At 39.3% G+C, this 16,267-nt stretch overlaps 1 protein-coding gene across 4 annotated transcripts in view; it reads left to right on the top strand.

Moving 5' to 3' along the window:
* The window catches only part of epha3 (eph receptor A3), a 100,218-nt gene that overhangs the window by 58,885 nt on the left and 25,066 nt on the right, over positions 1–16,267 (top strand). For all 4 annotated transcript variants that reach the window (XM_040148135.1, XM_040148133.1, XM_040148137.1 and 1 more), the window contains exons 6-11: positions 1,691–1,815; positions 8,327–8,489; positions 9,320–9,425; positions 9,994–10,058; positions 11,527–11,652; positions 15,029–15,214. In XM_040148135.1, the coding sequence (XP_040004069.1) occupies positions 1,691–1,815; positions 8,327–8,489; positions 9,320–9,425; positions 9,994–10,058; positions 11,527–11,652; positions 15,029–15,214 (771 nt within the window). The remainder of the gene's footprint in view (positions 1–1,690; positions 1,816–8,326; positions 8,490–9,319; positions 9,426–9,993; positions 10,059–11,526; positions 11,653–15,028; positions 15,215–16,267) is intronic.

Below are 16,267 nucleotides of genomic sequence, written 5' to 3'. Positions count from 1 at the left end.
ACAGACAGAAACAGAGAGTGACAGCAAATTAAGTGCTTAGCAATAGACATGCAGAGAGGGAGAGAGAGGCAAGAATACGGAAAGAGGAGGAGAGGAAGGAACTTGAAGCTGCCTCCAAGCAGCCCAGACACAGTAAATCATTACCACTATAAACCACAAAGCCAATAAAAAGCACAGCCTCACCCAGCTATCAGAACCAGAGGGAGAGGAGGAGAGGAGGAGCAGGGGGTATAGAAACAGATTCTCCCCATCTGGATTCATTACAGAAGAAAAAATAACTTCCCGCGGAAATACACGAGTATATGGACAAAAAGACACAAACACACACACATACGCACTATGTAGCCATATAATAACAATCAAGAAAGGCTCGAACATTTCAAAGACAAACATGTTTTTTCCTGTGGTCTAATAAAATTAAAAGTCGATGCCTCAGATGCCGGGCTGGCCCCAGAGCTGCCTGGCAATTAGAGAGCAGTAAAAAAGGGAAATGAGAAAGAGAGTCAAGAGAGAGAGAGACAGAACCAGGGAGGGGTGCAGGGCTTGATAGAGGGAGGGATGTGCTGAATTACTAGATTGGGACCATGTGAACTCCCCGAGGCTAGGCGATGCATGGATGAAGGATTGGCGAGGAAGATTGGCTAGGGAGAAAGCACCAAGCCGAAAAAGATGGGGACAGCAGAGGGAGAACAGGAAAGAGAGGCTTTCAAACTGAAAATACAACACTTTTTCTAAATGCAGTGGAACAATAGCCTCTACAGTAAAGGACAAACCACTGAACTCCGCTGAGAAAATTGCTTGTTAAGCATTATAAGCAGGAACAAATGTAATGCTTTTGGGTAAAACTTAATAAATGATTGAATGGGAGTTTCAGATTATCACCAGTTCCACAGACAGTTAATGTGGTAACCAAGCATAGCCTTGTTTTTCTTCATTTTGATGAAATTGGCCAGTGATTCCAGAGATTGCTTCTCAAATTCAAACTGGCAGCCTTTTTTTTGTCTGTTCAGCAATGGTGGTTGTTGCTGCTTACAGTACTAACTCTACTTTCCTGTATTTATTCTATAAAAAAGCATCATTATCTTTGCTTAAGAGAATTTCTCTTTGTAAAGACCAAGCAGACATTTTTAGAATCGCAAAGTTCAAACATTTCATTCACGTAATACTTGCTTGATTTATAACACAAGTAATTTAGTGTAGCAAAATGGATATTTTTTGATGTAAGAAGAAAATATGACTACATAGGTTAGGTAAGGTTAAATCTGTAAAGGTCTCTCAGGAAACAGACGTGGATGAATATTAGTATTATTAGTATATAACAGGAAAAATATGTAGAGTGTGGGTCGTGACAATGTTACTACAATTGAGACACAGTTTTATGCTGCCACAGCCAATATAAAAAACATTATAAAACACTATAAAACTACTGGATTCCCTCACGGCAGTTTCATTTAAATAGTAAAACTAGCCAGTGTTTGCATTAGTGTATATTGTTTCACTCCGAACGGCAACCCTGGACCACAGCCTTTAATGTGGCCCCACTGGGCTTCAGTTAACTGAGTTAGGCTAACAGGAACCACAGACAATTGCCAGGATGCAACACCGAGGACTGAACTTCCATTGAACCTAAAATAAGGGACCTCACTCTCGGTCGCTTTCACTCTGTGTCTGTCTATGTCTCCCAATCCAGCTCCCTCTCCGGTAACAGTGATCCGAAAGGAGAAGACGTCTCGAAACAGTGTCTCACTCTCCTGGCAGGAACCAGAAAGACCCAACGGCATTATCCTGGACTATGAGATCAAATACTACGAAAAGGTTGGTGCAGAATATATTACTGCTTAAGCTTTACGGGATGTGCCTTTGAGCAAGGCAGCATCATAATCTGCACTTCTTAAAGGAATAGTTACATTTTTCGAAATATGCTTGTGCATTTTTTTGCTGAGAGTTTGATGAGAAGACCATCATTTCTGTCTGGTAAATATAAGGCTTCAGCCAGAGTATTAACCACATATAATGTGTTAATTAGTGAGCTTTAGAATTGCTGTTACATGGATTTTGTTACCTTCGGACAGAGCCAGGCTAGTTGGGCCACCCATGGATGTATTAGGGAGAACTAGATACCATCTTTAAAGATGGCACCCAATTCATTCTTATGAAAGTTGCTCACTGGGCATATATGCTGAAAAAGTCCCCGCAGCCTTCCTCACATTTCTGCATTTTGGGTCCATAGAACATGCTCACCAGAGTCCTTCTCCAGGTGAGCCAGTTGTGAGTAGAAAAAAAATATAGAGAATAAGTGAATTTCCAAAATGACAATACTGTATTTAAGTGCACAGTTTACTGGGTTGTTTTTGTTTTCCATGTTTTGTTATATGTTTGAAGCCATATGTTTTGCACTGCAAAACATCCTAATAATACACAGAATTTAGATAGGATTCAAAACTTTAAGACATGTTCCCCTTATGAACAGTGAAAAGTTTGGGGTTTGGGTTAAAAATATTTGAATGAGAATGTGGCTTCTCACTTTTAAATGCTAGGTAGGAGTAGCCTGATCCCACTTTTGTGTGTTCACACGTAAAAAAGCCCAATTCACTTAATAGTGGATTGGGCTTGTTTTAATTTGGATAAATAGTATGATATACATCTTATATCTTATATCTTAGGATGAGATTGAATTAAACTAGTCAAATAAAAAGTCGTATCTGCAATTTTAAATATTCTGAATATGTTTGTTCCAAAAGCCTCACACCATTTTTTTTGTCTGTCTGTATGTTTGTTTGTTTGTTTGCTTGTTTCAACAGAGTGTTTTTGATACAAAGTGCTAAACCAAAAACATTTTCATGTTTTTTTCTCTCCTGTGTCCTCTCCTCCCCTTGTCACATTTCCTCTCCGAGTCTCATGACTCCTCCTTTCTCCTATAACTCCATCCTCTCTTCTTTTTCTTCTTGTTTGTCTTTCGGTGTCCATTGCTCTGTGCCTTGCTCTTCCCCTCCTTCCCTCATTTTTAACTCTCATCTCCCCTTTCCATCTCTCCGTCCATCTCTCATCCTGTCCTCCTCTCCCCTCCTCTCCTTAATGGAGACATGTTTTATGGCAGACAGTAAATGCGTCTGTGGGGTCGCTCATTCCTCTGTGAGGGAAATTAGTGCAGAACGAATTACACTGGTTTTCAGCACCAATGCTGTGCTATGGCTGACATTTGATGGTGAAATTAGCCGTGGATGCAAGTTTAATCACTTTGGCAGATTCATTGTGTGTGTGTGTGTGTGTGTGTGTGTGTGTGTGTGTGTGTGTGTGTGTGTGTGTGTGTGTGTTAATGTGTGTGTCCCAGATCACACTTTGCTTGAATGCCAACAGTGGCCCCTAATCTCTTGATTAGTAGGCCGACAGAAACCGTTCCCTGACTAAACTCTGTTCCCTGCTCAGCCATCCTTACCTAAGATGTTAAAACAAGGCCAGGAAACAGCAAGAGGAAAAGTTAATGACTGATACTGGGTCAGAGCTCACTGCAGTTCTAATTCCGAACAGTGGTTTTCCAATCGCCCACACATGCTCAGTCACCACAAATGCGTATTCGTTCAAAGAGGAAGAGGGAAAATCTAAGAGGGGACCTTAAGGAAGAGTCTGTATGACACACTCTCTCTGCATTTGCACCTTGTTAATCCCATCATCTCTCAGGAATTACCGGAGACACACAAACACACACACAGGCAAATGCGCAAACTAAATTCCCAGAAGATTCTCCACAGCATCCATACATACCCAGGGATTTCAAACCCCAGACAAAGGGCTCTTCCATGCAGAAGAATGAACTGGGACAACCAGGGGAGACCCCCATACCAACCCAGGATGGAGGCCTCTTCATGTGGCAGGCAGAGGGAGGCTGACAACCTCCAGCATGCAAACAATCAAGGCCATAAGGGGACACGACTTGGAGCACCAAGTCCCCACACTAAGACCACACCATGACTCACTTATGAGACAGGAAGAGACTTACTCATACACATGCAGACATAATTGCATACACATATAAACAGGATGGTGAAACAGAATACAAAAACAGACCGACAGAGATTAAAAGAAACGACTTTTAGCAAGAAGAAGATGTTCAGATTTGCAGCATCAGCCAGACTCTGTGCTTTTCTGTGTTTGTGGTTTTGTCTGTCTGTATTTAGACAAGTTTAAAACAGCATACACAGTGTACATTATCATGTAATTCAATAGCAATTTACCAATGACTCTAGCCTCTCTTAAAGTATAAAAGTGAACATTTTGCCAAGAACCACAAAACATCACTCAAAGCAAAGTGCTTTTATATAGAAGATGGAAAACGCAATGGACCAATAGTTTTTGGGGGTGGTCGACTCTTTTTTTTGTAAGAAGCGGGAGAATCAAAAACTTTGGAGAGGCATTTTAAAAGTTTAAAAGATGTTTCAGTAGCCAAATTTAAATCAACAAGGGCTTTTCTATTGTGAGCTCTGGTGTGAGGCAGAGCAAAAATATTATTTGTCACAAGTCCTTTAGTCTCTCTACCCCATGTAAATCGTAAGTGCTTTTTGGACTTTTCATGCTTAAAGTTTCCCGCCAGCTGATGAAGCCATGGACTTTACAGTCACCCATGTGTACCCAATACATTATTTCACTTTAATGTTACATGCTAACGCATAATATAATGAGTTATTGGAGACCCCCTGACAATGCCTGAGCCATTGAAACAAGCGAGTATCATAAATAACCCTCAATAATATATGGCAGCATATTGTTTCCAAGACTGTTAAAGTTACACTCACAAAACCAACAGAGTGCTTTAAACACTGAAAACCTTTTAAAGTTTCTATTGAAAGTAGGGAGTTGGATAATTTACCACAGCACTCTGAGTGAATGCACATGAAATAAATATTGCTTTTCAACTGGAACTGTCACATTGCCATATCCAGATTTATGACAAATGAAAAGGGAAAATGCTTGGAACCAATGCACTGACAGTCCCAATAACATTATACTGATACCAAATGATGATATCATTAGCTCACTGTTGAGTAGCTACTGACAAACGTATGTTACTATGATGGCTTGAATCTAAGATTAACTTGGGTAAAGTCAAGCTATATAAATACAGTGCTAATGTCAGAGAAATATGATTTATTGTAGGAATATTTTGAATATTATAGTGATTTATATAGAGTTATGTAAAGTGTGTTACAATAAGGTCACTGTACAGTTACTAAACCCCCTCTAAAAAGTGGATATTGCAGCGCCTCATATTACAAAACTAAGTCAGCAGTAAAATATTTTTGCTTTTTTTAATTTTTGTTTTTTTAATAATTTAGTACTTGTTGATAACACCTTCTCCCCATACTTTATTTTTCATGCAATTTTGTTATGAATGCATGGCTGCTGTTTTCATTGCAAAAATATGATAAGCATAGTCAAAAGCAAATTTAACATTTAGGCTAGCTGTTAAATAAACCTTATGAAATAGTAATTTGCCTGCACTTTTTCTCTGGAGGCTGATGAACTGAAATAAAATCTCAAATCTCAAATAAAGTTATGCTACTGTGAAGAGGTTCATGATATTAGTAGCTGGAATGAAAGATGCCAGGAAAGCAATTGCAGCTCATTGTTTTTAATTAAAACCAACCTAACCAGTCTTTTGCCTCTGGCTTTGTCCACACTGCTCTTTTCACCAGCATGAAACCAAAGGCTGAAGTGTCTGGACTGCGCACTTCTTATGTATCCTATATATGGGAATTCTTAAGGAATGTTTGGTGATATTCTTGGGAATTCTGTACCAGACAGCTTCCCAGAAGAAGAGAGGTGTTTCATCTTTGGAGATCCCAGGCTCACTGTATGATCTTCCTGTCACTTTAACCGGCTAAAGGGTGTTCTGCAGCAGATAAAGCATTTCCAAGTGCACTTTGCGAAAATAGAATTTGTGGGAATACACTTTAGTGATTGTTTTTGAATGTTTTATCACCATAATCTAAAGAGCAGGGAGAGAGCTTCAAACCCACTTTAATTTAGGCTGTTTATTTAGTCTTAGATGGAAGGAATGCTGGCTGAAACACTGTATTTACAAGAATTCTGCTGTACATCTCCTGTTTTTTTCGGTTTGTATGTGTTTGCATCTGTGACTGTGTGCACATGTGCGTATGTGTGTGCTATACAAGCTATAATTTGCTACAGCTTTGTTTACATTATCAGAGCAGAACGCAGCACAGAGGCCATATTAAATTCTAGCAGTGTGCCGCTGAGGCACACATGCAGACACACACAAGTGGATAGTCCACAATCACACGACTTGTTGGCTGCTGTATGCGTATAGGAGAGGTATCTGACCGGACTGTCTTTCTCTGTCTCTCTGTATCTCTCACACACACAAAGGTGCTTGTGCCACACCTGTGTATGATTTTCAGGGGATCGCATGATGTCCTGAGCACTGAACAGTGACGAGCTGCATGTAGATTTATAGTTGTGACGAGGAGTTGTCTCATTGCAGGTCTGGTGTATCAGTTACCTCCTCCCACACAAACCAGTTTAAAAAGCTTTGTGCACCATAAAACTCTGATCCTCTCCATTAATGGGCGTGAAGTTTCTTTTGGACGCTGCTTGTGCATGTGTGTGTGTCTGTGAGTGTTTATGCCGTTGCCTTTACCAATGAGCACCTGTTAATGACTGGTTCTATAAAATGAGGATTTGACTCTGCCTGGACATGGTTAGGCCTTGAATGATTTTTATGAGCTTGGCTATGTCGCAAAACATGTAGCTCATTTTTAGGATTGTTGAAGTCATCCCTAATAGGTTGTCATTAAGATTTAAGATCAGTCTTGTCCTATTTTTCTCCTATTTAACAGATTGTTTCATAGCATTGAGCATAATAATAATATGATTGCAGGCCTGTCTAGGGGATGGATGGGCTCAGCAATTTTCGCCCTGGACAAATCAAATGGTCCATGAGGCACGGACAGAGAAACATGACATTTGTTGACAACCATTTTTGTTCAAGCCATAATTTAGCCTCCCTAAATGGTTATTTTTGTCCCCCTGCAGATTTCCATGCCAATCAGTCTTATACAGATTGAAACGCTATTTCCACAGTAATAGTGCCATCATATTTTACTTTATATTGTTTTATTTATTTATTTTTGTGCTTAGGTTGAGTGTTTTTGTACTGGTGCTGCATTATGTTACACACTGCCTCGTGTCCTGCCAGTCTCCTTGCTAGTGACAGGCTGCCTGATATAATGTAACGTTGCCTTAATGTATTTTTACCACATTTCCTTCTAGTAATCACATTTATTGATCTCTAATTATGACATCTTTGTTAACAGCAAATTTGAAAGTAGTGTTGAAAAATGCATTTTAATCACTCTTATTATCATTCTTATTTAATAATCTAACACACATATATAAAAAAAACCAAAATAAAAATAAAGCTAAAAATAAATAGAATTACAGTATATATGGCATATATTACGCATTATGCTATGCATTATTTATGTATTATAAAATGTTTGGTAGGCAGTAGTAAATGGTGTGTAACTCAAGAGGACACAACCACTGTTGTTCTGAAGATCCTGCATGTATTTGCAGAATGCGTTTTATATCCACTCGCTAAATATGCATCATCATTTTCTTTAGTTTGTGTGTCACTTAGCTTCTCACAAATCAATTTTTGATTTGATTTTTGTTTAATCTATCAAATGTATCTCACTCTTTCGATGCCTGTATTTCATCAAGTAACATCTGACGACGAGGAGCTTAAACTACTGCACAAGAAATTTATATACAAACATAAATAACATAAAAAAAATGATTAAAAATCCCAACCACATTACTGGATAGAGTCCTCCAACTATTCTAACTGAAAATGTAACTGCACAGAGGCAAAAGGAAAGAGCTACTTTCTGTCTTTTCTCTTGTGCATCTACCTACTTCCCTCCCATCTTTTCTCCACCACTTTTCTTCCTGCCACATCTGGAAACAATGTGCCAAATGCAGACCTGGTGTGTAAGTCCTCGTTTTGTTTTATCAGTGGAGATCAGTGGGAGAGAAGTCATAAAATATAAAGGGCATAATTCATCAAAAGCTGCCAAACTGTCTGGGATGTTTGTGTGTGTGGGTGTGTGAGTGTGTGTGAAAATGTGCATACATATAATGCATACTGTCTTGTATTGCACCTATTGTACTGTATATGTATGTTGTATTCATTAATTGTTCAAACCTGGACTAAATTGAGGTATTTTTCTCAAAAAATGCCAGCTGTGTCACAAATATTTCATTCTCTTCTCTGTCCTTCTTTTCCTTTGTCCTTCATGTGTTACAGGAGGAGCAGGAGACCAGCTATACCATCCTGCGTGCTCGGGGTTGCAATGTGACTCTGAATGGTTTGAAGCCCAACACTGCCTACCTGCTGCAGATCAGAGCTCGCACCGCTGCTGGATACGGAGCCACCAGCCCCAGCTTCCAGTTCGAGACCAGTCCTGACTGTAAGCTCTGCACAGAGTAGAGGCTTTACAGTAATTCATTTACTGCTGTAGTTGAAAATATGGTTAGACTGATACGTTGGGTTTGCTGACTAGGCACATGGTCAATACAGCCCTTTTATATGAAAAAACTGACAATGAATAGTGCGATTATATTACCATTTTGATTGGAAAACCACACAGTTAGGCATATTATTTTTTGTCCAGCAGGGTTTCAAAGAAGAGTCTTTGTGTACAGTGGTCTAACAGCTGTTTCAAAAGATTTTCAACCCCAGCAAAAACAACAGTCTTTCATATTGAGGGAACATTTTTTTCCACGAAACTGTCTGAAGTTAAATATCTGGCCATTTACTGGCAAACTAATATCAGCCCTGGTAGCAACATTACATAAGCTTTACAGCAGTAATGGTATTCAAAACCCTACTTTAACTTTGTTGCAAAGGCGAAAGAGTTTAATAAACCTCTCAAGTGCTCTTTTTTAATTAAATGCTATTATGAGCATTTATAAATGCCTCCTAAGATTTTTTTTTTTGCTTAAGTAATGTTCAGTTGTGTGTAGTTTTGTTTAGTTATTACTGTAGTGTGAGATATGGGCTCTCGAAGCATATTAGCATATTAATTTCAAATCTATTCTGTTGGCAAGTAACAGTAAATGTCTGCAGAAATACTGGAACAACTTTCATATGCTCTTATGGGAACTGAATAGAATGTTGCATGAAATAAATTTTGATATTGATAATATACCATAGACAGTGGAATACAATTGGAAGGTAACTGATATGTGTATGGTAATGAATATGTTTGCTAATGACTTTTTGCTCTCTGTCTTTCAGCAGCCTTCTCTATCTCCAGTGAGAGCAGCCAGGTTGTTCTGATCGCCATTTCCTCTGCCGTGGCCATCATCCTGCTCACTGTGCTGCTCTACGTACTGATTGGCAGGTCTGTCCACCGCTCACTTGACTTAATTCTCACCTTGAGTGTTGTGTCTTCCAATGACAGCAGTCCTTTTGCTCTCTCCAATCAGTGGTGCCTGAAAGCCAATTGTGTATTTTTCAAAATGACCATTTACCTGTTAACACCACACACCATTCATGTTGATGTGTCACCTATTATGTCATTTTCCTGTATAAATTTCTACTGTAGTCCCTGTAAAAGACATTGTAAGGGCTGTATTTTGGAATGTGAATATGGTCATAGGAGTAAGCTAAGAATTGTGTGCATGTGTGAGTGTGCATGCCTTTGTGTGTGGCTGAAGTTGGCAGTCAGAACTGTTCAGAGAGAGAATAAATCCACGGCTCATTATAAGACTTACTGATCCTCTCTTGGCTTATAAGAGCTGGGATTGCACACACACACACACACACACACACACACACACACACACACACACACACACACACACACACACACACACAGAGCTCTTGCTAGCCTCCAGGCTGGGCCAATGAGTGAAGTCTTATTGGGAGATGTGGCACCATTTCTGACCTTTCTCTGTTTGGATTGGCAGGTTTTGTTGCCACAGCAAATCCAAACATCCTGATGAGAAAAGACTGCACTTTGGCAACGGTCACTGTAAGTATTGGACTGTGTGTTCCCCAAACCCGGTTCCATCTATTCTCTCTGCACTTTACTATTCACTGAGTAGAGTCTAGTAGAGGTAGTTACATAATTGCTAGATACATTCAGGGAGATGTCTTTCTCGGAGCATTTTAACACCACTAAACCAATGGTGGTTGTTTTACAGCAGATATTTCCAAGCTTGAAGTGGTTTCCCCTTTACTTCGGTTCCTTTGGTCATATGAGGAGACAGTAATCGGACCGAGACCATACTGAGAAGGAGGTTTCTCGGTCCATTTGCAAACAAATCCTGGAGGCTTCGGAAAGGGAACAAGTTCAGACTGGTCTTGTAGCCATCTACAGACAGTACTGAGAATTAAGGTTTAAACAATCCCTAATTATAGGGTTTACTCCATAGAATAGTCCTTTCCATTCTTATATGTTTGTCCAGTAATGAAAAAGCCTCACTCATGTGATTATGTAAAGTTACATTTTGTTTGTGTAAAATTGGACCAGTGTATAAAACAGCCAAGGTAACAGCTTATCCCCTGATATGGGCCAACACAGCAGGACAGGTTTACAACAGGTTTAAAAAAGTTCTTCACACTTAGCTCCCATTTTCTTTAGATCACCTTTACTCCTTCCTTTCTGCTTGTTTTGCTTTATTCATATTTGATGTGTCATTTATTAGGAATACTCCCACCTTTAATTCAGGCATTAGCCCCAGAACTCCCCAGGCACTGAACAGCATCTTCTCGCTCCTTCATGAATAGTTAGGATGGGTCAGATGCAGAGCATAAAAATACACTCAGGGACTTTATTACTTAAAGGAACAGTTCACATTTTTCAAATCTTTGTTAAAACAATACTCACAAGCCCATATGCCCATTGAAACAGTTTTTGGTCACTCTGATTGTTCCTTCTTTCAAAACTGGTCATGAAATGAAAAAATCCCCAGCCTTCTTTTTTGTGAATAAACGCATTCTCAAGTTTAGCCAAAGCTAAAGTCAAGTGGGTTGAGTCTAATTTCTTATTTACTGTATGTGTTTGTATCACAAATCAGCTGGATATTAATGACTGTGTGTGCAGTTGGCCACGATATTCCAAACTGAGATTTACTTAAACACTTAGCAGCACATGAGAGCCGCTGTTATTCTAGCAGGATGGGCCTCCTTTTGAAAGCCCATCCTCACCTTTTCCTTGAAGGAAATTCTTCACCAAAACTCATGCGTTGAGACACTGAAGACTTCATCATCTTCAAAGTCTTGTTCAGTAGACACTTATCACCAGTATTTTTTTACTCCTGATTTTCTAGCTGAGCACTACTAAGGTGATATGTCCTTACAAAGTCATTAATACATTCAGAGGATATATGGATGTAGGGACACACACACACACACACACACACACGTACACACACACACAGTGGGACCGAGGTTTTTAATGATTTTGAATTGATGTAACCTGCTCTCTCCTGTTGCAGTGCGTCTTCCGGGTATCAGGACCTACGTGGACCCCCACACATACGAGGACCCAAGCCAGGCTGTGCATGAGTTTGCTAAAGAGCTCGATGCCTCCTGTATTGCCATCGATAAAGTGGTGGGAGCAGGTGAGAATGGACAAAGGAAACTCCTACCAGACTCTGCTGCATACACAGACACCATATACAGTAGATTATACTAGGCAAGCAAAATTCCAAATTCAGTGTATTTAATTCATAATTCATAATAATTAACATTCTAAAACATTTTTGGAGTCAAGTGGAAATAAGTTTCTTCCAGTCAGTCTGAATGTAGTGAGCTTCATTGTGTATTCTGAATTATCACTGAATTTTCTAAAGCTTTAGCATTTAACCATCACCTCAGTGAATAAAATGGGGACATAAATTATAACACTTTGGCTCACGATGAGAGCAGATCACCAATTTGCCGGAGCCATCAATGCAAAAGTGTATCAGTGCAGAAAACAGGCACTGAGGAGTCAGTCCAGATTTTAAAATTATACAAAAATAGAAAATAGATTAAGAGAAATAATTGGTTTCTTCTTTTTCCCAACCTCGTCTTTCCTATGCTTACCTAAGAGCGTTCCCTTTACTTTTTTAATCTCTCCGGCTCTATTTAAATGACAAAGAAACACCAAGTGCATAAGCACTCACAGAAAAAATGAAGTGCATGGAGTATTTTTATATATCTACATTTTCATAGCAGCAGACTAGTGTAACTGTGTGCCATATACCGCACAGCGGGGAATGAGAAAGCATTTAATGTACCAGCTAGAGGTCCATGTTTTCCAGTCCTCCTCTATAATGGAGGGAGAGATGGTGAAGTAGGATGTTGTTCTGTGCATCTTCATTTCTGCCTTTCCTCTTTCATTCCTTAATTTTCTTCCCTTCAGTCCCTTTTATACCTGATGCTCTAATCCTAAACTAAGTCTAATGATTACAACAGTAAAAACAAGCTCCCCCCCCCCCTCCTCTCCTCTCCTCTCCTCTCGTACTCCCTGATCAGTTGAGCAGGAGTGCAGACGGGAGGGTAATGCATTGTGATACATGTCGAGTGCAGGCAGAATAGCTGGAGACGAAAAGCATACAGCACATAACAGCAGGCCGGTCTCCAGAGTTCCACCAGCTCTCCACACCGTAAAGCTGTCAGGACGGCCTGAGAGTCTTATACCTGACTCCACGCAGGACTACGCTACACTCCATATTTCATAGCACATATCGGAGACAAAGCATATTTATCTCTATAGGGCTGGAGTGATACACAAGTAGATATTGGCTTTTTTTAAAATTAGAAATCATATATGGGCAATTCAGTATTGTCCACTTCTAGTTCTGGACAGGTTACAAGGAAATATTTCATAAACTAACACACATTACATTTAGAATGGCTACATTTAGTGGAATTTTGCAGGTTAAAAAAAGACACAGTAGAAACTGATTTTTTTTCTAACTGTATGGGAAAATTTTCTTTCTAACTTTAAAGCTAGTTAAAGAAAAAAAGATGAGAGTATATATTAATATATAAATAAAAATATAATTATATGTTATATTTTCAACGTTATATATTTAACATACAATTGATACCCTTAGTTGAAAAGTATCTGTATCATACTTCTAAAACCAATAGCAGTTGAACCCTCACACACACTTGAGTTCAGACTGAAGAAGGTTACTATACATTCGCATGGCTTAGACGAAATATACTTTAGAATATTTTAGTATTATAGTCGGTCTACCTACTTACAATTAGTTCAGCAATACATTTAACAATTAAGTCTGTTTTTAACTATGCTTGAAAGCAACTGTGAAATCGTGTTCAGGAACATTATATCTTACTAAATAACAAATAATTGCCTTTCTATCACTCTAAAAACAAGCTTCAGAGGTCAGATGAAGCCACTTGCGACAAACTCTTTGAATCTTCATTTCTGTCACTCATTTTAAGAATCACACCTTTTCTTTTCAGCAAAGACAAAATTATGACAGTTTTTTTGGCATTCAACAACCACAGCTCCCTTGAGGCTATGGCACTAGTTGCTAAGACTCCAGGAATATAATATATTGTTACATGTGAATGCTAGTGAAATCAAATATATATATTTTTTTTCTTCTGTGGTGAAAATAACATGGTGATCAATTTTAGTAACCAGTAGATACCAACTTACCTTATCTATGTGGACAGAAACCCTGGGAACATTTGGATGCTTTCACAAGGACCAATGACAAAACCCAAGGAGTTCTAGATGCTAGTGGAAAAGCGGTTAGCCAGGAAAGGAAGTGAGGGAGTGGGACTTGAGCTCTTTAAAGATATTTTAACACAAGAAAATCTGAATTGAACACCAGAGGTGAACATTAAAGCTTAAGCCATGATGTAAACATTTTTGTCCGTCAGCTTGAATGCAGGGTACCACCCATCTGTGTGATTTTTATGAAGCCATATAAGCACTCCAAGCAATATACAACATACGTCTTTTTTCCCCATTCCTGCCTCAATCCCCATCTGTCTTCATTAAACATGTTAACAAGACTTTGATCTTCTTGCCAATCAGTGATTGTGTGTTAAAAGACAGAACACATGCTCCACTCTACTTACATGGGTCAGACTTTAACATCAAAGTGAGATACCTAGCTTTGCTCGGAACAGGAAGGGAATGAGTGTCCCTAATCAAGCCTTATTAGACCGAGATCTTCTTTCGCGGAGTGACCACATAAAAAGATGCATGGCCCTGGCTCTTCTGTCCACTGCTGAGGGCCAGAAGAACGGAGCAGAGCAGGAACGGTCAGGCGTGCTTTTATTATTTGGGCAGGTTGTAATTATTCTGGCTAAGTTCTTCCAGACCCCCATAACTTCCAGTCTAAGGTTTGACCCATGCTCTCTGATCCAGAGCTGCTATGGGAAATGATTGAACTGGACGTAGAGAGATCTGCACATGTCTTAGCACTGACATCACCATGCATGTGCACACTCATTATGCATATACATTATGGACTAACACACATAAACACATAGACAGAGACATACACCCTCCACTCATCTTCTAGAGTCCAGCCAAATCCCTGTCACCAGCTGTAACATGGCTGGCTGCCTTTGAAGTGGCCAGCCTGCCCACAAAGCCCACAGTACCTTGTGAACAGGCACACAAGAGGGGGCTGAAATAAACACACACATTGGCAAAGGAATGCTAATTGATGTCTCCCGGGTGGATGTTAAGTCACGCTGCATTTTAACTTGATATAGAAAGAAAGTTGAAAGGTCACGATGCTCTCTGCTCAGGTTAGAGTTGTTATTTGGACTATGGATTCAGGTGGATTGATTTCAGAGTTTATTGCTACACATGGTGTCATTAAAATAGTTAGTAGTCGTAACACATGTGTTACGACTATTACGGATATGAATCATTGGACTCGTATATGTTTTCTTGATTTAAAAAAAAAAAATGCTCTTTGTTCTCTGTTATTGCATCTTCCATGATTTTATCTTTAGGTGAGTTTGGCGAGGTGTGCAGTGGTCGCCTGAAGCTGCCCAGTAAGAAGGAGATCTGCGTGGCCATCAAGACTCTTAAAGGAGGATACACAGATAAACAGAGGCGGGACTTCCTCGCTGAGGCATCAATCATGGGACAATTTGACCACCCCAACATTATCAGGCTGGAGGGGGTGGTGACACGCAGTAAGTGCATGCATGACTCATGACTTAAAGGCAAACTGAAGGGAATTTATTTTGTCAGACTAACTATTATCAGTCACTTGCTTTAAGCTATTCAGTATTTCATTTACAGGTGTTATTATGTTAAAAATTATTAATATTATTTTTTAATGAGATACTTCAAAGTAATTAAAATGCATTAAATTTTTGGGAGACAATTGGCAATAATGTTTACCAAATAAAGTTTAAGCACAAGAATCGAATAGAATAGAGTACATTTGGAATCACGTTCCATCATGGATCCAACATCTCCAGAGAGTCTTTTTACCGATTCCAGATTTGCAATTGTCTTTGACAAATGGCTCTAAAGTGGCTGACACTTCTGTGAAAGAGCGCAGGAGTTCTATTGAGTTACCGTGGTGTAAATCTCTGCAGATCAATGTGCTTTGATCAAAGACTGTGTCCATAGCGGGCATAAATCCATAAATCCATATCTCTGACTCGCTTCCCTCTGGGCCTCTTTATAAGACTATCATTAGCACACAGAAGGCCTCTTTAAAAAGGAATAACTGCAGAAAAAAGGGAATAATGAGCCTGAACTTTGTCGCTGAGAAACGGGCCTGGCCTGCATCTCTCCCTGCGGCACCAGACTTGTTAAGTAGTTCTGCCAGTATGGTTATTTAAAGAGTAGAATAAAATACCTGGAGAACTTTCCTTCACATTTTTGGTTCTTATTTTGTTTCGTTTGTTCTTCTTTTTTTCATCAACCCGTCTCTTGTGTAATCTCGGTGCCCTAATTGCTCCCTGCCTCTTAAATTTGTAGTTAGTCATCAGTGATGGGTAAAATGTTGCAAAAGTCTAATTTACATATCTGCCTTCTCAGAAGCAAAGGTGCCTTCTCAGGAGTTGGCACATTATGGGATTTTTAGCCTACTTGTTCTCAGTGAATAGTGAGGATGAATACAGTAAAATATGCAGCTAATAGTCCTCAGTTGAGTCTCTTTTAGCAGGAGTTTTGCATTAGATTAAAGATTATTATTTTTTTTTTCATATAAAATACCTGAATAAACCAAAACT

Source organism: Xiphias gladius, chromosome 16, assembly GCF_016859285.1.
Source record: "Xiphias gladius isolate SHS-SW01 ecotype Sanya breed wild chromosome 16, ASM1685928v1, whole genome shotgun sequence".
Classification (NCBI taxonomy): Eukaryota; Metazoa; Chordata; class Actinopteri; order Istiophoriformes; family Xiphiidae; genus Xiphias; species Xiphias gladius.
Note: the sequence above shows the minus strand (reverse complement) of the source record. Positions and strands in the feature narration are given on the sequence as shown.